The sequence below is a fragment of the Euprymna scolopes genome, chromosome 28 (genome assembly GCF_053919585.1).
Source record: "Euprymna scolopes isolate OS-2025 chromosome 28, ASM5391958v1, whole genome shotgun sequence".
Lineage (NCBI taxonomy): Eukaryota > Metazoa > Mollusca > Cephalopoda > Sepiida > Sepiolidae > Euprymna > Euprymna scolopes.
In genome coordinates, this window is record NC_136509.1 from 58,764,663 (window position 1) to 58,788,380 (window position 23,718).

At 32.9% G+C, this 23,718-nt stretch overlaps 1 protein-coding gene across 2 annotated transcripts in view; it reads left to right on the forward strand.

Moving 5' to 3' along the window:
* The window catches only part of LOC145249666 (putative neutral sphingomyelinase), a 210,959-nt gene that overhangs the window by 20,318 nt on the left and 166,923 nt on the right, over positions 1-23,718 (forward strand). The window contains exon 2 of one of the 2 annotated variants that reach the window (XM_080111450.1): positions 23,320-23,422. The exons of the other annotated variant lie outside the window; for it this stretch is intronic. Coding sequence (XP_079967576.1) covers positions 23,320-23,422 — 103 coding nt within the window. The remainder of the gene's footprint in view (positions 1-23,319; positions 23,423-23,718) is intronic. 2 annotated transcript variants of the gene reach the window in all.

Consider the following 23,718-nt stretch of genomic DNA (forward strand, 5'->3'; position numbering starts at 1 on the left):
TTTTTCTGTTAGGTAAAATAGATTTTTCATAACTTACTGTACTGGTTCCTATTTCAGTAACCTTTTTTTTCTTTGAATTGGGAAAGCTTTTTCTTTCTGTCTTTCGTTTTTTTTTGTTTTTTTTTTGTCAGTCGAATGGCATTTTGTGTCTCTTTTCTTTTTTTTTCAAGTTTTACTGTTGTTCACTCTTTTTTGTATTTTCTTTTTTAAAAATGTTTTATTATTGTTTTTCGAATTGAATAAACGTTTTAAAGTAAATAAAAACACAAAAACCTATCCAACTAGGTAGAAAAGTAACTTACTTTGCCTTTGATAACATTTGTTTGTTATATATTTATTTTTTTACCATTTTTTTCATAGTCTGATTATTGTAAAACAAACCCCACATTTTCCTTCTGTTTTGTAATTTTTACATTTTTTGTTATTAATGTTATAAACTTTGTTGCATTACATAAAGTCGTTGAAAAAAATTTATTTTTTGTTTGAAGAAAACGTAGTTGTCTTTTTCTTACAATTCCTTTAATGTTTTGTTTAATAAAAATTACGATTCCTCTGCAATTATTGTTGCATTTGCCTTCTTTTCTCTTGTAGTGCTAAAGCTTACATTTTTGCTGAGAAGGCAAAAAGGAATATTCAAAGATATTTTTTATTATTTGAAGTTGCATTGTTTTAGCGTCCTAAATTCTCATATGAAAACATGAATGAATCTCTTAGTAAAATGGAGTAATCTCCCTCAGCACAATGACAAACACTACAAAAGGGGCTCATTCATAAAATAAATATATTTATTTAAAAAAACAGTTTACAGATATTCTTATTTATTATATTTAAAAACTATTGAAATAAAACAAACAAGAACTTTTTTTAATGGGGATAGCAAATCGGCTACCACCTTCTATTTCCTGTTGAAGTGTCACAAAACAATCAAATGAGTCAATATGCTTCATTACTGATTATGATAAAGATTTTGTACTAATCATTAATTAGCAGGGACCATGTCTGCTCAAAAGTAAAAACAAGATTATTTGGTGAATCAAAGTCAGCAGCAAACTGTCGGGTAAAAAATTTGCATTATACTTAATTATTTTATCCATGAAATAATAAAATGTTACGGTTTCATTGTTTTGAATTTGTTTTTAGTATTATAAAAAATATACTACTTCATGAAATATTTATTGATTTCTTCATACTTTTTTTTATAAAAATAAAATAATTTTTTCTCTGATATTGTTTGCTGTGGTTTTCGTGTTGTCTATTCTTCTGCATCACATTTTGATTTTTAACCAAAGAGTTTTTCCAATTATAGAAACCAGTTTGATTTTCTTATGTGTTAATGATTTAAAAAATTGTTGAAAGCAAATTATTAAGCGAAAAAAAAAAAAAAAAAAAACAGAAAAAATATCCGATCTAAAATAAAATTGGGAAGCTGGTTTTTGGTAAATATTTGTCAATTGCTGATTTCAACATCTGAAACCATCGCAAACTTTCTATCTTACCATGTTATTTTAATTTTATTGAAATATGAATTTAATTTTAGATATTAGAAGTTTTTAGTTTTAATTGATTGTGATTTTAGTTTTCTATCTTTTTCTGGCACATTAGACCTTGACTTGAATGAATGAGTTATCAGATCATATATGCTCCATCTTAAATATGTATTTACTTTTAAGTTTATTGAATATTTACATTTTAAGTTTATTAAATATATAGTGAATAGAAATAAAATATTTACCGAGCCATTCTGGTATTAAAGGTAATGAATTAGCAGATTCTGCAGCAAAAAAACGCCTTAAATCTCCCAATCGATGCAAATTTTAAAATTCCATACATAGATCTAAAAAGACGTATCAACGCATATACAACAGAGAAATGGCAAACCTACTGGAATGAACACCCTAACAACAAACTTCACGAAATCATGCCAAAAATCAAAAAAGAACAAAATACGAAACTAAACAGAAAAGAAGTCAAACTAACAAGAATAAAAATAGGTATACCCACTTAACCCACTCATATCTCCTAAAAAAAAGAAAGCCAACCCATCTGTATACCTTGTCAAACACCACTCACAATCAAACACATTAATTGAATGTACTGATTTTGTAACAGTAAGAAATCGATTCTACAAAGAAAACAATATTAAAGAGTTATTTGATAAAAACAATCCCCACACCATACTCTCATATCTTAAAAAAATTGGCCTTTATAAAAATTTTTAAAAAGAACCCTTTATACAATGGTCCTGTATATGACCTAAAACTATATTCGATGGTGATGCCCCACCTTGCGGGCCTTGGGGAGTGTGGAGCCACCCTTTAATTGCCATTGCTCTCAGGTCCACTCTGACCCGGAGTGGTAGTACCTGTTAGGGTCCCAACTATGGGTTAAATAGAATCCAACTTAAAAAAACAAATATACTCCATTAAAAATCGTTCCTCAAAATCACCAGATTCGGCATTAAATAACCTGAAAAAGGTTGATATGCTGTAAAACAAAAATAACCAACCAACATTTTAAGTTTATTAAATATACTAGCGGGGGTACCTGGCGTTGCCCGAGTGTTTGTTTCCGGGACGGGGGGGGGGGAGTTTTAAAAAATGTTATGGTAGGTAAGTAGGAAGGATCAAACCCGGAGTCATGAGTAAAAGTAGGAAAATAAAGTGTGAAAAAAAAAAAACCAAAAACATCTGCAACCTTAACAGTTTGGCCACCAAGAAAAGTCCATTCCAGTTGTTTAGGAAAAAAAAACAAAAAAAAAAACGACTACGGTAGGTCGGCGCGAACGTGAAAATATAATGTGAATTGTCCAGCACGCTAACCACTACGCCACAGAGCACTGCAGCTTAGTTTAGTGATTTTAAATAACTTCACATGAAAGAACTACGAAGCCAAACCGGTGTTCTCTTCTCAACTGTTCCTTGTGAACGATCCCCAAACGGTGTTAAGTGGTGGCAGGGGAGGAGGAATTTATTAGAGAGAAAATATTTTACCACTTCCATTGATCTTAACTGATTTTGGCCGTGACTTCTCAGCAGAAAAAGTATAGAAATCTAAGATTATCGAGGAATTTGAGAAATAATAAGCCTATAACACACCTCAGATATTGTTCTGCCGTTTGTGCATATTATATTTGCATGAAATATCTTGATTTTTAATCCTATTAATGTCAAAATTAGACGGGAAAAAATGAGTTCATTTTATTTATATAGAGATAGTGCATAGAAATAAATAAAAATCCAGTACTTACAACAATTCTCAAATCTTGACATATATTCCTACTGTAACCCTTGTGATAGAGGTCATTTTAGATGATGATAGCGTCTTTGATTTTAGCCAAGAATCACACCAACATTTAATTTAATTTGGGTATAAAAGTTAGTTTAGAAAATGGAAGGATATACATAGAACATGCATAAAAAATGAAAATGAATGAAATTGAAAGAATAGAAGGGTCACCAGGTAGCAAGTGCTTTGTAAATAAAACTTTGAAAAAAAAAAAAAAAAACGAAATTGTATAACAAAACATTTTATACAAGAGATAAGAATATAAAAATTATTTTCAGTCATTTATACAAACATTTGTTTGGTGAAGAAAGTTGGGTTAATAGTTACCAGTTGAAATGTTCAACGCATAATATGTAAGTACTATACTTATGTGAGTATTTGGAAGTGTGACATTGTTTATGTATATGCTTGTAAAGCTGTAACTATTTGTTTCTGGGTACTATTGCATTTTGCAAACTGGATTCTCGTAAATGTCTGGTCGGGCTGGTCTGGAAACTTATGCAAACTATCAGAATATGCTGAGTGCTGGTCAAGTTGATCAGCCAATCAGAAAGCGACAATGAATACGATTAGCCAATAAGTAGCCACATAATGAGTGTTGGTGGGACGATGCCTAAATTTTTTTTCAATTCCGATTCCAGTAAAATGTTGATTAACGATTCCGATACCAAGTACAATTCCAATTGCCGTGGAATTGTTGTTTTGAAATATATCATTATATAATCAAAAGTTTTTGTGCAGCAAAACAATTTGGTACAGCGAAAAAGTGGAAATACAATTAAGGGAATTTCAAAAGATTTGATTTTTTTCGTAAAATTTCTTTCAATGACTATAAAGGTCAAAACAAATATTTTAACCATGAATTAAACATGCACCATGAAATTAATAACAATCAATTTCAGGAGTTATTTGATATATTAAAAAATATAAAGAAAAAGTCAGTCACGATTAATTCAACAAAAATACAATAACATTAAATTTCAAGGGGAATAACATGTTTTGTTTATCTTTTGATATTCATCTTTTTTATTATTTTCTCTTTATCTTTGATAACTTTAACATTTTTTTTTTTTTTGCAGCTTCAATCTCTAACTGATTTTTATTCCACTTTCTAGAATATTCTTATTTCTAAATGAAATTTAAAAATAACCCCCAATATTTCCTCCTGTATCAGAAAACACACTATGTGATATACACATATCTGTACGTGATGTTGCCATGCTAATCAAAAACCTTGATTCCAGTAAAGCAACTGGCCCTGACGGTATTCCAATTATAGTACTCAAAAAACTTCAACCAGAAACTAGCGCCCATCCTTACAAAACTGTTTAAACGTTGTCTTAAGGAGAATTGCTTCCCATCACTCTGGAAAATCTCATCAGTATGCCCTGTATTTAAGAATTCAGGTGATCGTTCATCCCCCTCTCAGTACAGGCCAATAAGTCTTCTGTGCGTCATGCATAAGTTGCTGGAATCTGTATTAAATAGAGAAGTAATCAACCATCTCAGCAAAAATAACCTTCTTAGTGACACACAATATGGTTTCCGTTCTGCTAGATCTACAGCAGATGTGCTTACACTTATATTTCATAGGATTAGTGAATCTCTCGATGGAGGCAACCTTTTCTACATGTCAAAGGCCTTTGATAGAGTATGGCATAAAGGTTTACTTCAAAAGATCTCCAGCTACGGTATAGCTGAAAATGTCTTCTCAATTATTAAATCATTTCTCGTAAGAGTAGTTGATGGGCAAAAATCAGAACCTCATAGAATTAATGCTGCAGTCCCTCAGGGGTCCATCCTGGGCTCAACTCTTTTCCTGATCTACATTAATAATCTTCCAAATCACATCCTTACATCATTCGTAGACATTTATGCTGATGACACTACCATCTATGACTGTAAACGGCCAAGTTCTCTCTGATTCTCTCCTCTGATCTTGAGCACAATAGGGAAAGGAGTGGCTACTTACATTTAATGCATCTAAAACTAAGCTTCTATCTTTACATCATCAACATTCTGATTCCCATCTGGCATCAATTGAAATGAATGGCTCTCGTCTTGGGGAGGCCTTATGTTTTGACAAGCTTCTGGGCTTGACCTTTACTCCTGATCTTAAATGGAGCACGTACATTAAATCTGTTACTAAGGTTGCTGGAAAAATGGTGGGATCCTTTTATCGATCCAGTAGATATCTCACTGCTGATGCAATTCTCTATCTATATAAGAGCCAGGTATATTCAAGAATGGAGTACTGTTGCCACATCTGGGCAAGAGCTGCCAGAAAGGACTTATCCTACCTTGATAGAGTTCAAAATAGATTTCATAGCCCCGTAGGAGATGTCCTTTTCTCTTCCCTGCAACCTCTATCTCACAGAAGAGATGTTGCGAGTTTGTCTCTGTTTTATCGTTATTTTCATGGCAAGTGTTCGACTGAGCTTCAATCTATTGTCCCCCCTCACCAAACTTTCACAAGAAACACTCATCTACCTGAAAACACTATCAATAATTCCCCCCACTCTTTATCTGTGCATAAACCTAAACATAGATTCCATGAGCAAAGCTTCTTTCTTAGAACTGCACGTCTGTAGAATTGTCTTCCATTTTCCTGCTTTCCAGCTGACTTCAAGTCCAACGTAAAAAGTTCTTGATGAGCTGTTCCATATAAATTAATAAATTTACTGAATTTCCATTACTAACGATTACTATATTGTCCGATTGACTACTGTACACTTATCCTTGATTCGTGTTTGGCTCTTGATAAGTGATTATGCCTATGTAAAAAAAAAAAAAAAAATAAAAATAAATCTTTGATTAAATTTTTAGCCTTTTATATTCAATCGTCTCAAATTATTCCTATTTATTTATTTGACTTTTTAAAAAATATTTTTAACAATAATAATGTTATTTTTTAAATCTAAATAAATTGGTTTATTTCTATATTTATTTTTATTATATAATTATTTAATGTCTTAATTTACCTCTTTATTTCTATATAAAAAAGCGAATTTTTGATAATTGTTTTTCTATTGTTAAAGAAAAGTAATTTATTGAACTTTCTAAATCGCCTCTGCCTTAATGCTGTTTCTGACAACCTTTTTATTTTTATTTTTTGTTAGAGGTTGGGAAACATTTACCTATGTTCTCATCACGAATGTGATATCAGGCATCGGTGAATGTCAACCAAGCCCCTACAGTCCTTTAGTTGGACAGCTCTGAGTGACTAGTTAGTTTGCAAAGTTAGAGTTGAAAGGATTTTTTTTTTTTTTTAAACTTTTTTCCTTTTTAATAAATTTTTCACATTTTATTTTTGTGCAAAGAAGTTCCAAAAGAAATGTTTAATTTCTTTATTTGCAGAATTATTTTAATGAAATGTAAATTTCTAAAAGAAAAAAAATTAAATTCACTTTATTTAACAGATAGCAAAATGATTGTTTTCTTTTGTAGTTTTCAAAAGACCTTAAGCGGAAACGTCAGTCAGCATATGTAGTTCTATGTTTTTGTTTTTGGATACTTCAAAAAAGCCGACCGACTGTTAAAGTTTTGCGAACTGATACCACGTGATCAGTTTCACTTTAGTTTTAGAAATATTTCCTGAAACAGCCTTCGTTCAGAAAACAGAAAGTACATATATTGTTCTTATTAAACCTTTTATTGTTTAAATAATTTGACTTTGCTTGTTTTATTTTTTTAAAATATAAAGGTTGAAAAGACATTTTCATTTGCTAATGAGATTTTTCATTCATTTACTAATGGAAAAATGTCGGTAAAAAAAAACCCAAAAAACTTGCCAAAAGATAAGTGCCTCCCCTTTTTTTTTAGTCACCAGTTGGAAAAACCACTGATTTTTAACATGATTTATCGCAATGAGAGCACTATAAAATCTTTTTTCTTTAAGGGTTAAATGTTCATCAACTTTTTCATGGACTTGACGTAGTTAGGCTGTTTTATACATAAACTTTGCTCACAAATGAAAACAATGTTACCTCGTGGCTCCTAAAGTTTCGCAACAGTACAAACAGGTAACTAATCATGGGCTTCGAAGTTTTGAAACAGCCAAACAGCGCCTATGTATGCAACAGAATAAGAAAACTCATTAAGATAAATAAAGATTACCTTTAAAGTAGTTAATAAAATTCTTGTACATCATATTAAATATGTTATGAAAAGTTCTATGACGTTTTTATCATAAACTTTTGACAGCATTAATCTCACTTCAAACAAACAGTTCAACTTAAAAATATAAGAGAATCATAATGAAAGAATCATAAATCTAAGGTATTTTTTAATGATGCGATTCCAATTCCCCTCAAAATACACAATTCTTCCGATTCCAATTAATCGTCCCACCACTAATAATAAGCAAATGACCTTGGATAAATTTTGGAAAGAAAAAATATTTAGTTGTTAATTTAAAATCATTAATTTTGAATCACGGAGCAACACATGACAATGAATTTAACCATGTTGGACAAGTTACTAGAGACATCAGAGCATGTCATAGAGTATTGTCAAAAAAAAAAAATTAATAGCATCTGAAATGATGTGCAAGACATGTGGCCAGAATTTAATTGTATAAAACCAAGCCTTTCTCAGCAATGGTTTTGGTTGGAGGTACACAAGTGCATAATTCTGAAAGTGGACCTCCTTGCATAGTGGGACCTTCTTTAAATAATCCCAAATGAAAATCTCTGAAATAATAATCATCTACCCATAGGCACAAACATGGCCACCCCCAAAAGTATGAGAGAATGTACGGTGGGCTCTGAACATACCATTGCTGATTGAAGGAACTTGAGAGACATTTGCTAGGTTTATTTCCTTAGGAACCTCTGGCAAATCAGAGGCCCAGGGCATATGGTGGAGATTGATGAGTCTGTCCTTAACAAATGGAAACATAGCGTTGTAAAATCTTTCACATTAACTGTTCTGAGTCTTCAGTGGATATGATCCCACCAAGAAGGAGGTTTTCTTGGTCACTACGAAATCCTCCTTTCTATAATAAAAAAAAAAAATTCTGCTAGGGAACATGATAGTATCAGACTGTAGGAAAGCAAAGTGGGAGGAGAAGGATTTCACCATCTAACGATGAGCCACAGTATGCATTTCATAGATCTTGAAATGAAAGTTACTACAAATCATATGGATAGGATGTGAAAAGAGGCAAAACAATGCAAAAAAAAAAAAAAAGTGTGAACCATTCAGGAGTTTCTCAATAGCTATTGGAGTTTATGTGAAAACAAAAATTTGGAAATAATTCATTTGTTTCTATCATAAACTACATTACTGAATGTTATCCAGTTGGGAAGCTTCCTTCGATTTCCTTTAGCTCTTCTCATCCATCTTTGCCATCATATGCTACCCTACAGTCGACTGAAAATATTCCTAAGAGAATATCCTAGTCTCCTAACAGATTCCTCCCCAAAGAAAAAATGAATAAGCAAAAGAAACCATTGTTCTTCCCCCACACACAAAAAATCTTGAAAAAAAAAACTAAAAAAAAACAAAACAAATAAAAAAAAATTTCCATTAAATTTTTTTAAAATTGCTATTTATTACCAAAATATTACAAAAAATTTACCAAGAAGATGTTCTATTTTTAAAATGTTTTTTGCTATTTATTACAAAATTTTTTTAAAATTCTATTTTAAAACTTTAAAAAAAGTATGCTTCTTAAAACTTTTAAAAAATTGTCTTGAAAAAAATGTTTGAAAGTTTTTCTTGAAAGATTTTTTAAAATTTACAGTGTATTGTTTTTTTTATTATTTTATTATTTTTCAATATATAATAGTTTTATGATTTGATTGGCATATTCCAGCGGTTTACATCAGGTTCTGGTCGAACCTGAGTAGCCATTTACAGTAAGCCATTTACAGTAAAAGCCGGTTTGCAAAATGCTCATCTCATGTTTGTTGATCAAGAATGTTGGCTCAAGACCAAGAAAGTTTGTATGTGAGTCATTGAGTCCTTTCTGCTTGCCACCCCTGAACTAAAAGAGAGAATAAATATGCTGGTTTGATAATTTTTGGAGAGAAATTATTTTGTTGACCAGGTCTTATAAGAATTTCTAACTTTGCATAAGCTTACAATTTTCACATCAACATGTTACATTTTTCACATCAACATGTTACATTTTTCACGTCAATATGTAACATTTTTCACATCAATATGTAACATTTTTCACATCAATATGTAAAATTTTTTACATCAACATGTAAAATTTTTTACATTAACATGTAAAATTTTTTACATTAACATGTAAAATTTTTTACATTAACATGTAAAATTTTTCACATCAACATGTAAAATTTTTCACATCAACATGTAAAATTTTTCACATCAACATGTAAAATTTTTTACATTAACATGTAAAATTTTTTACATTAACATGTAAAATTTTTCACATCAACATGTAAAATTTTTTACATCAACATGTAAAATTTTTTACATGAACATGTAAAATTTTTCACATCAACATGTAAAATTTTTTACATTAACATGTAAAATTTTTTACATTAACATGTAAAATTTTTCACATCAACATGTAAAATTTTTTACATCAACATGTAAAATTTTTTACATTAACATGTAAAATTTTTTACATTAACATGTAAAATTTTTCACATTAACATGTAAAATCTTTTACATCAACATGTAAAATTTTTTTACATTAACATGTAAAATTTTTCACATCAACATGTAAAATTTTTTACATCAACATGTAAAATTTTTTACATTAACATGTAAAATTTTTCACGTCAACATGTAAAATTTTTCACGTCAATATGTAACATTTTTCACGTCAATATGTAACATTTTTCACATCAACATGTAAAAGTTTTTACATTAACATGTAAAATTTTTCACATCAACATGTAAAATTTTTTACATCAACATGTAAAATTTTTCACGTCAACATGTAAAATTTTTCACGTCAACATGTAAAATTTTTCACGTCAATATGTAACATTTTTCACATCAATATGTAACATTTTTCACATCAATATGTAAAATTTTTTACATTAACATGTAAAATTTTTCACATTAACATGTAAAATTTTTCACATCAACATGTAAAATTTTTCACATCAACATGTAAAATTTTTCACATCAATATGTAAAATTTTTTACATTAACATGTAAAATTTTTCACGTCAACATGTAAAATTTTTCACGTCAACATGTAAAATTTTTCACGTCAACATGTAAAATTTTTCACGTCAATATGTAAAATTTTTTACATTAACATGTAAAATTTTTCACATTAACATGTAAAATTTTTCACATCAACATGTAAAATTTTTCACATCAACATGTAAAATTTTTCACATCAATATGTAAAATTTTTTACATTAACATGTAAAATTTTTCACATCAATATGTAAAATTTTTTACATTAACATGTAAAATTTTTCACATTAACATGTAAAATTTTTCACGTCAACATGTAAAATTTTTCACGTCAATATGTAAAATTTTTTACATTAACATGTAAAATTTTTCACATTAACATGTAAAATTTTTCACATCAACATGTAAAATTTTTCACATCAACATGTAAAATTTTTCACATCAATATGTAAAATTTTTTACATTAACATGTAAAATTTTTCACGTCAACATGTAAAATTTTTCACGTCAACATGTAAAATTTTTCACGTCAACATGTAAAATTTTTCACGTCAATATGTAACATTTTTCACATCAATATGTAACATTTTTCACATCAACATGTAAAATTTTTTACATTAACATGTAAAATGTTTCACATCAACATGTAAAATTTTTCACATCAACATGTAAAATTTTTTACATTAACATGTAAAATTTTTTACATCAACATGTAAAATTTATTAACATGTTACTATTTTTCACATTAACATGTTATTTTTTTTCACATCAACATGTAAAATTTTTCACATCAACATGTAAAATTTTTTACATTAACATGTAAAATTTTTTACATCAACATGTAAAATTTATTAACATGTTACTATTTTTCACATTAACATGTTATTTTTTTTCACATCAACATGTTATTTTTTTTTCATATCAACATGTTACTTTTTTCACATTAACATGTTATTTTTTTTTCACATCAACATGTTACTTTTTTCACATTGACGTGTTAGATTTTTCACCAACATTACTTTTTGGGTTTGAAACGATTTTTATTGGTGTGAAAATATTTTGAGTTCACACAGTTTTGGAAGATGAGTGTATAAGTAAAAGAGTCATCTGCTCTTGACAACAGGAAATGCCAGTAGTGTTATTTCCCCTGAATAGGAACTATTAAGGGGCGATGTCTCATGATAGCTACATCTAGAGAGGTCATGGAGGCAGATAGTAACTGGATTAAGAAACACCGAGTGTACTTGCAGACATGGCTTTGCTTTACTAATTTGAAGCAGAAGTTTTTACAGTTGGTCTGCAACAGACAAGTCAACTCCCCACTTTACCCTCTTGTAATATCTGTACAGAGGTCAAACCAAGAATAGCACAACCAGGAGACCAAGGTTCCTTCAACTCCACGATACACCAAATATTTCAACGGATGCTGGAAGACATTATTCAGTCAAAAGGATTGTCTAGCAGGTAGACAAGTGCCATTTTTGTGGAATAGTGAGGCACTTGAAATTTGAGGGGTCCAGAACGGAAGCCACAAGCAAAGTATATTCTCAAGTCGGGGGTTATTTATATTCACTAACAGCACTCCAGATAATTTTTCTACTCACAAACACAACAAGGCACAGCAAATGTGACTAAACTTTAGTGGGAAGCAATTTCAAGTGTGCACTCCAAAGCTATCCACCCAAGTGACAATCGAGTTGACTGTAACAAAATTCAGACATATACCAAAAAAATGGTAAGCCAGTGCACTCATTGCAGACACAGGGGCACAGATGTGTTGGATTGGGCTCAAAATTCAGAAACTCCTTTCAGAAACTTCATGTCAGCAACCCTTTGGATACAGGGCATAATTCACAGCCATTTACACATGCCTTGTTTCTGCACATAGAGGAAAGGAAACATGACAGGCCATGTATGTATCAGAAAACATCTCTTGGCTTTATTTATCACAAACAGCCCTGAAGGAGCTGAACTAATTGCCTTCTAATTTTCTGACCTCACTATTGTGGAATAGCTCCTTCAGGAACATGAAGGAATTAGCTCCATATGGATGCCCGCACAGAAGTCTGTCTTGAAGAAACCAGAGACTATTTGTTCAAGCAAACAGTAGCCAAGAGACATGAACTGAAACAATCGCTAATGGAAAATTAAACCCTTAGAGATAAAATTCACTCCAAGCTTAACACCAACAACAATTCATACAACAATACCTGTTCCTTATCAAGAAAAAGGTAAAACAGGACATAGAGACGTCACACTGGGGATAATAGAACTGGTACTGGTAGGCACACCTACTAGTTGGTGTTCAAGGATGATGGTCACACTAAAAAAGGATGGATTTCCAAAACACATGGTGGATCTACAGAAGCTGAATGATGTCACTATGAGAGAAACACATCACATCTTATTTCCATATCATCGAAACCTGATTAGGTTTCGGTGATACCAGCACTCACCAGAAAAAATGGTACTGGACGCATGGAATGGATTTCCCAAGCCACTCGGGACATTACTCTATTCATTACAGAGTGGGGCCGATATAGGTATTGTTGAGCACTTTAAGGATTCCATGGATCAGGGATTGATACATGCATCAATTTGATATCACTGTTGATATAGCTCATTAACCCTGATGCATAGGTAATAGCCTCCTATGAGACAACTCAATAGAGTCATCATTCTGGCACACAATTGACTACATCCATCACGATAGAAACAAGAAGATTGTATTTAATTCAGGCAACTTTCACTTTACCAATATGGAGGTGGAGTTTGCAGGATTTCTGGTTACTGCAAACAGTATTAAAAGCACAGAAGCCATCTTTCATTTCCCTACCCCCTTAAATATCACTGGGGTTAGGTCTTGCTTGAATCTGGTGAATCCGGTGTAGTATGCCTTTTCACAAGCAGAAGTTATGGCCCCTTCTGAGAGGACAAAGAACAGAAAGTTCTGTTGGGCTGGAACACTTGAACGCCTATTCCAAGAATCACAGAGTAATAGTGAAGAGGGTTGAGAAAGGTATCAAAACTTTCAACAGGACTGGTGATAGATTTCAGAAACACTGCAGAAGTGAATTGAACATGAGTTGTGATCACTGGGAGCTCATTCTGGCTGGATCCCATGTTACAAAGGATGCAGAATTGGGATATGAACCGGTGTAAGGATAAGCTTTAGCCTTGGTTAACAAGCTAGAATTCTGCCTGATTTTCATGCTTAGATGCCCAAATTTGCTGATAACAGTGGATCACCTGTCATTAATAAAAATATTTTCAAATCAGAAAATATTAAAAACCTTGCCTGTTAAATTTCAAGGAAAAGACGTTGATGTTCAGATTCCAACTGAAATATCATCCTGGAAAACTTAATTTAGTCCCTGATTGTGCATTCTTATACCCAGCAGATACTCCATCAAAAGGCCATGTTCAAATAATTTATACTGTAGTCAAAACTGCCTTCACATCGATGTACAAAAGTGATCCTGAATTTAAAGTTATTACATGGAAAAGAATCGTGGCCATGGCAGCCACAGATGAAGAATGCAAAACCTTAAGAGATCTCATTCAAAATGGCTTCTGCCACTCTCACAGGAAGTGAATTGAACATGAGTTGTGATCACTGGGAGCTCATTCTACCCATATCTCATGTTTTTTTTATATAAAGGAGTCCTCGCGTATCAAGGCCTGAAGGCCACTCGAGGATAAGGGTTAATGAGTGTACAATAGTCAATGGGACAATATCGTAGTAATCGTCAGTAGTTGAAATTTGGTGAATTGGATTACTTAAGGGGATGGCTCACATTATGAACTTGTTCACATTAGACTTTGTTCATGGAATGTACGTTAAGGTTTAGGCACATAAAGAGTAGGGGAAATTATTGATAGTGGCTTCAGCTAGATGAGTGTTTTTCGTGAAAGTCAGGCAAGGGGGAACAATAGATTGGAGGTCAGATGAGCACGTGCCATGAAAATAATGATAAAGCAGAATTAGGCTCACAACATCTCTTCTGTGGGAAAGAGGTTGCTGGGAAGAGAAAAGGACATCTCCTTCTAGGCTATAAAGTCTATTTTAAACTCTGTCAAGGCAGGATAAAATGCTTCTAGCAGCTCCTGCCCAGATGTGGCAACAGTACTCCATTCTTAAACATATTTGGCAAGTAGAGAATTGCATCAGCAGTGAGATATCTACTAGAGCAGTAGAACACTTCCACCATTTTTCCAGCAGCCTTAGCAATAGATTTGATGTACATGTTCCATCTTAGATCAGGAGTAAAGGTCAGATCCCGAAGCCTGTCAAAACATGGAGCGTCCCCAAGACGAGAGTCATTCATTTTAATTGATGCCAGACGGGGATCAGAGCATTGATGATGGAAAGATAGTAGCTTGGTTTTAGCTGCATTAAAATTAACCAGCCACCTCTTTCCCCATTGTACCACTTGCTCAAGATCAGAGGAGAGATAATTAGAGAGAACTTGATTGTTTATGGCCTTCTGTAGATCTAGCAGAACGGAAACCATATTTTGCTGATGCATGAAAAATTCTATTGACTGGAAATAGTTATCATTAAAGATAACAAAATCCTGATACATCAACAACTTTGTGCAGAGGTATTGGAATTCCTTCACTCCTCATATCAAGGTGTAAATGGTGTGCTGGCAAATGCAAGATAATTATTGTTCTAACCGGGTTTGGATTCTAACATCAAGAAAACCAGATCCCAGTACCGCACTTGCAACATAATTGTGCCATCTCAGCCCAGGGAGCCTTTGATGTCACCAAAAGACCTGGGATTTTTGTCAATATACAATGTAGGAACTTTATGGTGTATGCTGATATATATACTGCATGTTGGAAGTGGTTCTAGTGAGATTGGGGAGTCAAAACTATGTGATATCTTAAGAACTTGGTTCTGTACTTACGATGCACCCAAAAAAAAATCTTGAATGGAGGACCACCATTTGAGTTGCAAGAATGTGATTACATTTTTTAGGAACTGGAGTATGTACCTCATGAACCTATTACACTCAAAGCAATTGTCACACAGAGCTAACTATTAAGACCACAAAACATATACTAGCTGACACCCAAGTGTGAATAGATGGGAGTAATCAAGAAATGCTGTAATGAGCCCTCACAGGAAAAAAAAACCCTGAAGAAACAATGGAGGTTGAATGGGACATCAATGTTGGATCACCCAGTGAGCATGATGAAAAAGAAATGGAAGTTGATACCACAGGAAGATATACACACCCAGTCAGTCGCCTACCATTAAGACAACCATTATGTCACAAAATAATCACCACAAATATGTGGAAAATCACACAAGTTTTCTGGTATGTGCAAAGATGACCACGGCCATTTATTCCGTGTTTACAGGGAGAAGGACAAGTATATGTAAAAGAGTCATCTGCTCTTGACAGCAGGAAGTGCTCTTGAACAGGAAGTAACAAGGGGTTAACTTTCCTAACTATATATATAGAGAGAGGACATGAGGGCAACCATTGTTTTTTTGTGTGGATATCTGAGCAATGAACTGGAAGGACACATTTACTTTACAGTGAGAAGTCTATTTCGATATGAACTTGGTGTTGAGTTGATGGTACAGTTACAATGCAGAAAGACTATAAATGGAGAATAGTGGTCAATAAATTGGAATTAGACATATTCATGAAATATTAGGAGACCATCTTGCCAAATTAGAAGAAGGTGTTTGCTGTTCATAATCTAAAAACAAGTATAAATCTGGCAAATGGATTAGATTTTCCAAATATTTGTCTTTACAATTTATTGTCTGCACATCAAGTGCAAAATCTGTGGTCAAACTCAGGAATCACTGTTAAATTTTTGGATGTTTATTCTGTACAAGTGCTGTATTTGTAGTTTAGATGAATGTGCAAATATATCAATTTTTTAATTTAGTTGCATACACACCATCTATATATGAAGGTGTTTATGTACATATATACTTGTTGACCAGGTCACATTCTTTGAATGTCAATGTATGCTGCTTTCTTATAGCCGTTGAAATTTATATATATATATTATATATATATATATATATAAAATTTATTTTTAGGTACTTATGCATCTTTTGACATAACTCAGCATTTGACTCAGCTTTCCCCGGAACACAACATCGACAACTCAGGTTTAACTGCTGCCTGGTGATCAGCCAATCACAAAACTGCGTGCTGAGTTTCCACTTGACATGTGTGTGCACACAGATGAGAATCTGGATGTCAATTGTAAAAAAAAACAAAATCTACCATTTCTTACATGCAATTCCGTGCATCCTAGCAAAAAGAGGGAGCATTACTGATAGCTATGGCTGGAGGTATGAGAATGTTAAATGTTGATGGTAGACAGCAATCCAGACTGGAACCTTCTACACAAAATCACAGCTTAAAATCGCGTGCATTATCAAACTGATATACCTGTGGGCATTCGAGATGGCAATAAAAACCTCCAGCATGAATGTGGGTTGGAATCAGCATACAGCGATCTGTTTGGGCCCCCATATTAACTCGCATCACTTAAAACTACCCGGTTAATGAAGCGCTTCCTTACATATCTGCTTCCTCTTCTCCGTCCACTTTAGCATCGTCTGATGCTGGCCAAAAGTCTGAGGAAAAAAACATCTTCCTAAGGAAATTTGGTACTTGGGCACTTTTGCTACCATGCTGAAATAATATATTTCAAAAGCTATTTTTAACATGGAGAGGAGAGGGTGTTCTGTAACTATCCTGTGCTTCCACCTAACAATTTAATAAAAGAAAGATATTGTGAAACTTAAATTTAACTTGAAAAAACTATTTAAAAATAGCCGGTATCAAAAGTGCATAAGCACTGGAAATTTTCCTGGCATAGGAAAAAAAGATTTCAACTACTACCAGTCAGTTGGCAAAAATAAACAAAAAACGCTAAGATACATCTGCTTCAAAGAATGTATAAGTACCTATTTTTGTAATCATGTTGAAAACAAATATTTCTTTTGGTATGGGTACATTCTGAAAATTTAATGTTCAAACAGAAATGATGATTATTGGGTACTTTTGAACTTTCATAACTAACAAGTATTTTAGAATTTAGAGTGGTAAATCAGTTTCATAGATAAATTGAACATAAAATGATCCTGCATTTCCAGATTGTTTTAGCAGGCTAGGGTAGTTATCATTAACACTAAATCAGGCTTTTGGTTAGGTTTAGATTAAAAACGAATGTTTTGAAAATAAATTTATTGAAGAGCATAAAATTTAGCTACATCACTGCAAATTTGATTAAAAGTGTTTGATTTTCTCAACACAATCAACATTGTTATTTGTATAGTTTTATTATAAAATAATTATAACTCTTACACTTGTAATTGAACTCTCTGTTCATTTTTTAAAGATTACTCCCCCCACCCACACACACACATCATATGTGGTGATAATATTGAATACTAAGGTTTTTGATATTTTTCTGTTCTTGATTAGCTTCTTACAATGTCTTTATCTTCCCTTGACATAATGTACTGGTTTCAAATTTAAACAAGTTACGGTTAAGTTCACCTTCCGTATCCCTGTGTTTACAAAACCATTTGGCAGAAGTTGTGTCCAACAAATTTTTAGCTACAGATGACCACAACTGTATAGAATGTACCTTTTCTTTTTTTCTTTTTTTTTTTCTTTTTTTCTTTTTTTTTTTTTTTTTTTAAGATGCAAATATAAAAATAGTTTTATTCAAACATCCTTTATTTAAACTCAATGGACTGTTTGTGTTTTTTTTTTTTATAAACTGTTTTTTCCTGAATAATATGTTTATGAACTTTTTTTTTTTTATCAAACAAAAATAGAACTTTTATAATATATTATGAACCTGTTTTCCAAACATCAGGTGTTGGTAATTTATATAAATAATAAAATATAAAAATACAACTTTTACAATAAAAGTTAGGTAAACGTTGATATCGAAATTTTAAAATTAAAATTAGTTTTCTTAAAAAAAAACAAAAAAAAACAAGTGTTTTTTCTTTTCGAGATTTTTTTTCTCCATTTATCACTTTGAAATTTTATTCAACAATAAAATGATAAACCAATTTACAATAAAAAATACAAAATCTATTTTTCGAAATGAGATTTTTGTAACAAGATGTTTTCTAACGTGACTTAAGTTTTCGAGAGTGATTTCCAAATTATAACCCTATTAACAAATGCAAATAAACAAAGACAATTATTTGGGGAATATCATGTATTGGATACGGTTTTTATGATGTTTGATTAAAAGACATGACAGATATAAAAAAACAAGTTTTCATTAAATAAATCAAAAAAAAAAAAATTATTATAAAAGATCTATAAAGTTTATTTTTTATGTATGTAAAAATTTAAAAGTTCAAATAAAGTTTGCAATGTAATTGAAAAAAAATCACCTCGTTTTTTGTTTTTTATCTTAAATAAAACTAACTTTAATTTTAAAATTTTGATATCGACGTTTACCTAACTTTTATTATAAAATTTGTATTTTTATACGTTATTATTTATAAAAATTACCAACACCTGATGTTTGGAAAACAGTTCATAATATATATATGTTGTAGACCCGTGCTAGGGGTTACAAATGAAAGAAACCACAAGTAGTGTAAAGTGTATAAAATATAATATGTATTAATCACAAAGAATACTGGAGCCACTAAAGTGGTATAAGAGGAACGTGTTCGTAGCATGCGGTTAAACATTTAGTCTCTGAAACCAGTGGTAATCATAGGACTGGTTGATTCCACTTGGTACTCATATAGGGGTGATTTGTACTCCACAACACCCTCCTCCCGAGCTTTTCATTCCCCTGGGATGATCATATAGCTCTTTTTCCTGGGGTTAATCTCTATCGGGTCGTTCATTTTCCTTTTCCTGGAGGACCGGTGTTGTCCGGCTGCTTGTGGTGTTACCAAGTCGAACATATCATGAATACGGTCCACTTCTTGTTCAGCAGGCGGTTGTCTTTCAGCATCAGTTATACGTTTCTGAATTTGGTTTAAATGTTTCTAGTGCGTAAATCTTGGACCATCCGCCCGATCCTTTTCTGGACCTTTCCTAGTTCCCACATCGTGCTATTATTTTTGTGTACCTGGAAAAATACCTTTTCACCAGCTAAATACCTCTTTTTAGGAACTATAGTATTTGGCGGTTTCACCTGTTTCTCAAATACCGGCCTAATTTTCCTCACAAACATTTACTCTGCCGGCAACATCTTCGATGGAGTCCTTTCATTTGGCATAATTCGGTAAACTTGTAAAAACTGTTGTAACGCCTTTTCTGAGGGCGTTCCTTTAGCCTTGTTCAGGGCTCTTTTCAACGTGTCTACAAACCTCTCTGCCTGACTGTCTGATCAGGGATGATAGTTTGGCATTGTTATGTAGTTAACCTGGAAATCCTCGCAGAAGCTTTTAAAATCTGCTGAAGTGAGTTGTGTGCCATTGTCTGACACTAGACAATCAACCACACCAAACCTAGCAAACAATTTGTGAAAAGCACTGATTGTAAAATCCATTGTTGGACTTTTACATCGAAATACCTCAGGTCATTTTGAAAAACTCTACCACTATTAAATAAAAGTTTCCATCCAGTTGGCCTGCGTAATCTATGTGTATTCTTTGTCATGGGTGGTCCGTTTTAGGCCATAGGCTAAATTGTATTGGTGACGCTTTTGCAGCCAATGCACATCCCTTACATGACTTTACCGTGCCTTCTATATCAGTGTCCATACTCTTCCAGTAAATGTAGGACCTCATGAGGCTCTTCATTCACGTAGCCCCAGGGTGCCCCGTATGGAAATCATTTAGAATTTTCTTTTGTAGTGTAGATGGGATTACTACTCTTTCTCGGTACAACAGTACCTCATTGCACATAGAATAAGTTTCCACCGCCGATTTATCCGATTTAATTTTTTGTTTCATTTCTTTGATGAAACTATCTTCTTCAGCCTCCCTTATTATATCTTCCAAAGTGACTGGTAGTCCCTTGATTGTATTACATAGTATTTGTGTATAGTCCTTTTCACTTTGTAGTGACGCTATTACTGTGTCTTCTAGTGGTTCCCTTGATTTTGTGATTAATCGCGACAATCTGTCTGCAAATGTAAGAAATCTCATACTGAAATCGTAATTCCCCCATCTTTGCGGTCTGTTGGCTGTGTAAGTTGGCAGACCTTTTTTAGAGCCAAAGATGGTTATAAGCGGCCTACGGTCAGTTTGCAATTTAAATTTACGACCGTGTTAAAATCGGTGGAATTTTGTAACACCGAATATGATCCCCAGTGCTTCCTTTTTGATTTGGGAGTAATTCTTCTCGGCAAGAAGTAAAAATTTTGATGCATGGGCGATCTGCTTAGTGGACCCATCAGGCATCTTGTGTAGAATGCATGCCCCGATCCCATAAGAACTCACAATAATCTCTTGTTTCGGATTGAAATGAACCAGGGATAAATCTGACGTTAATACATCTTTTAATTTCTTAAACGCTGCCTGGCACTCAGGCGTTCAGTCCCATATTTTGTCCTTTTTTAATACATTTAGTACATTCAATGGTGCACGCAATTCATGCATGTTCTTCATGAACGTTTGATAATAGTCCGCGAGCCATAAAAAACTCTGCATTATGAGGTTCTGGCATGTCTTTTATAGCTGTGGACCCGTCTGGATCGGGTTTCCTCCTGTCCTTATCTATGATATGACCCAGGTATTTAATTCGCTCCCCCCAAAATTTGTATTTTGCTTCCTTCAATGTGAAGCCGTATTCTTTTATTCTGTCAAATACTTGAAATACATGATCTCTATGTTGTTCAACATTTTGACTACGCATAAGAATATCGTCCAGATAGCCTATTGCAAAATCCAAACCGCTTAGCAAAGTATCAATTACCTGTTTGAAAATTGTAGGTGCTACTTTTATACCAAATGCTAATCTACTGAATTTATAAAGTCCTTTGTGCATTGAGATACACAAAAGTTTGGCGCTATCTTCCTCTACTAGTATTTGTAGGTACGCCTCGCTTAAGTCTATTTTGGAAAAATATTTTCCAAACTTAACTTAGCGAATATTTCGTCTGGGTTTGATAGCGGGTAGTGATGGTTCTTGAGCACCGGTTGAAAAGTCTGCACATACCCTAATCTCTTTAGACTTTTTTTCACATATATGGTGGAGGCTGCCCACTCACTGTAGTAAATAGGGGTTAAAATCCCAGTGTTAACTAGTCTTTCCAATTCTTTTTCAATTTTTTCCCTCAAAGCGAACGGTATGCTCCATAGCTTTTTGAATATTGGTTTTGCTTTGTCCAGCAATTCGAATCTCACCTTTATTTTTGTACAGCATCCAAGCTTTTCTGAGAAAACACTTAGGAAAGTTTTTTGAGATTCTTTTTGAGTTTGTTGGCTTTGGCCATTAGGTTTTCGACTTTGTGACAAAAATCACTCATTGGCGAGTTCCATAAATCAAATTCCTGAATCCAATTGGTCCCGAATAAGTTCATTGCATTCCTGAGAATGAAAACTTTTAGCTTTTTTGTCCTTCTTTTTAGTGACACATTAACAACTACCTCACCCTCAAAATTTATTTTTTCACCAGTACCGATCTTGCCACTTTATTCGTCTTTGTCATCATGGGGTTTCCTATTCTCTTTCACGTGTGAAAATTTATAATTGATAAATCCGATCCTGAATCGAACTGCAGTTTTACTTCTTTATTTCTGATTCTCACCATAACATATTTCCTTATGTTCTCTGTTGTTGATGGGTCCATTTTTGCAGTTTTTACGTAGCTCTTTTTTGCTACTTTTGCTCTGCAATATGAGGCCTTATGCCCTGCTTGCTTGCATAGGTCACATGTGGTACTGGTCACATGTTGTACTTTGGTACTAACATGCATTGTACCCATGAGGTTCTCCATATTTGCTACAAGGGGTCCTAGGATTTTGTCTATCCTGATAATTTTGTGAAGGGTTCTTGTTGCCTCTTCGTTGGTAATTGCTGGCGGGCGGGTGTCCTTTATTTTTGAAGCGTATTTTTTTAATGTGCTCAATACCTGTTTCCTCTATGTTTCGGGAATCTTGCTTCATTGTCACGAACCGCTGACAATCTTCAGCCAGTTTCTGAAGCACCAAATCAGGTTCTAATTCCAATTTATCTAGAGCACGACGTCTTATATCGGCGTCTTTTGTGGCTATCAAACCTTGTGTGAATATTAAGCATTTGAAATTGTCCGTCGTTAATGACAACAATTTGAAATCGTCACAGTGCTTATTAACTATAGACGCAAATGTTGTATAGTCCTGACTCTCTTTACGTGTAAGATTCATGCATTTCCATCTTTTATGAAAAAGGCTTCTTTTTGGACAGTAATTAATAGCTTTTTAAATCCATTAATAGTTTGACTGCCTCGTCAAATGACAATTCGTTGGTTTTTCTTGGTAAAATATAGTCCACAAATTTGTTATATTCAGATGTACCTAACTTCAATAGGGAAAAGACAGTTCATAAATATTTAAAAAAAAAAATAAAAATAGTCCATTGAGTTCAAATAAAGGATGTTTGAATAAAACGTCTATTTTTATATTTGTATCTAAAAAAAAAAAAAGAAAAAAAAAGGTACATTCTATACAGTTGTAGTCATCCGTAGCAAAAAAATTTGTCGGATGTCACTTCCGCCAAATGGCTTTGTAAACACAGGGATGCAGAAGGTGAACTTAACCCAAGTTACATAGACAATTGTCAATTTTATTATTTGCTAGTATTCAGTTGTTATTCTATCATAACAAATATTAAAATATACCTCTTCTTCTGCAGTGAATCAATGAACATCATCCACAAATTGATAGTCTCAGCCATCTAAAACGGTCATTATTTACAGTGCTTGCTTTTATTTTGTTCACTAGGAGCATTCCAATTCCATTATTGTGTAAAGATCGAAAAGAGAGGATCCAATCCATTGCAGAATCCCTCAGCACTGATGATTATGATGTGGTTCTTCTTCAAGAGGTAAAAATTCAGCTTTTTAAATCCATTTTTATTTTTAAAATGCACGTGTTACCTCATCTTATGAACGCTTGCTTTATAAAGTGTCGGCTTTAATGAACTTTTGCTTTATAAAGTGTCGGGTTTACAAATTTGTCCTTTTTGCAAATAAAAATTCAAATACAAACAAAAAAGTTAGATATTGTGATTAATTTTTTACAATCACAGGCTTATATGGGATAATGGTTAGTGTTTTCTGATGAGATGGGAGACCAAGGTTCAATTTTCAGCCGAGTCATACCTAAGATTTAAAAAATAGC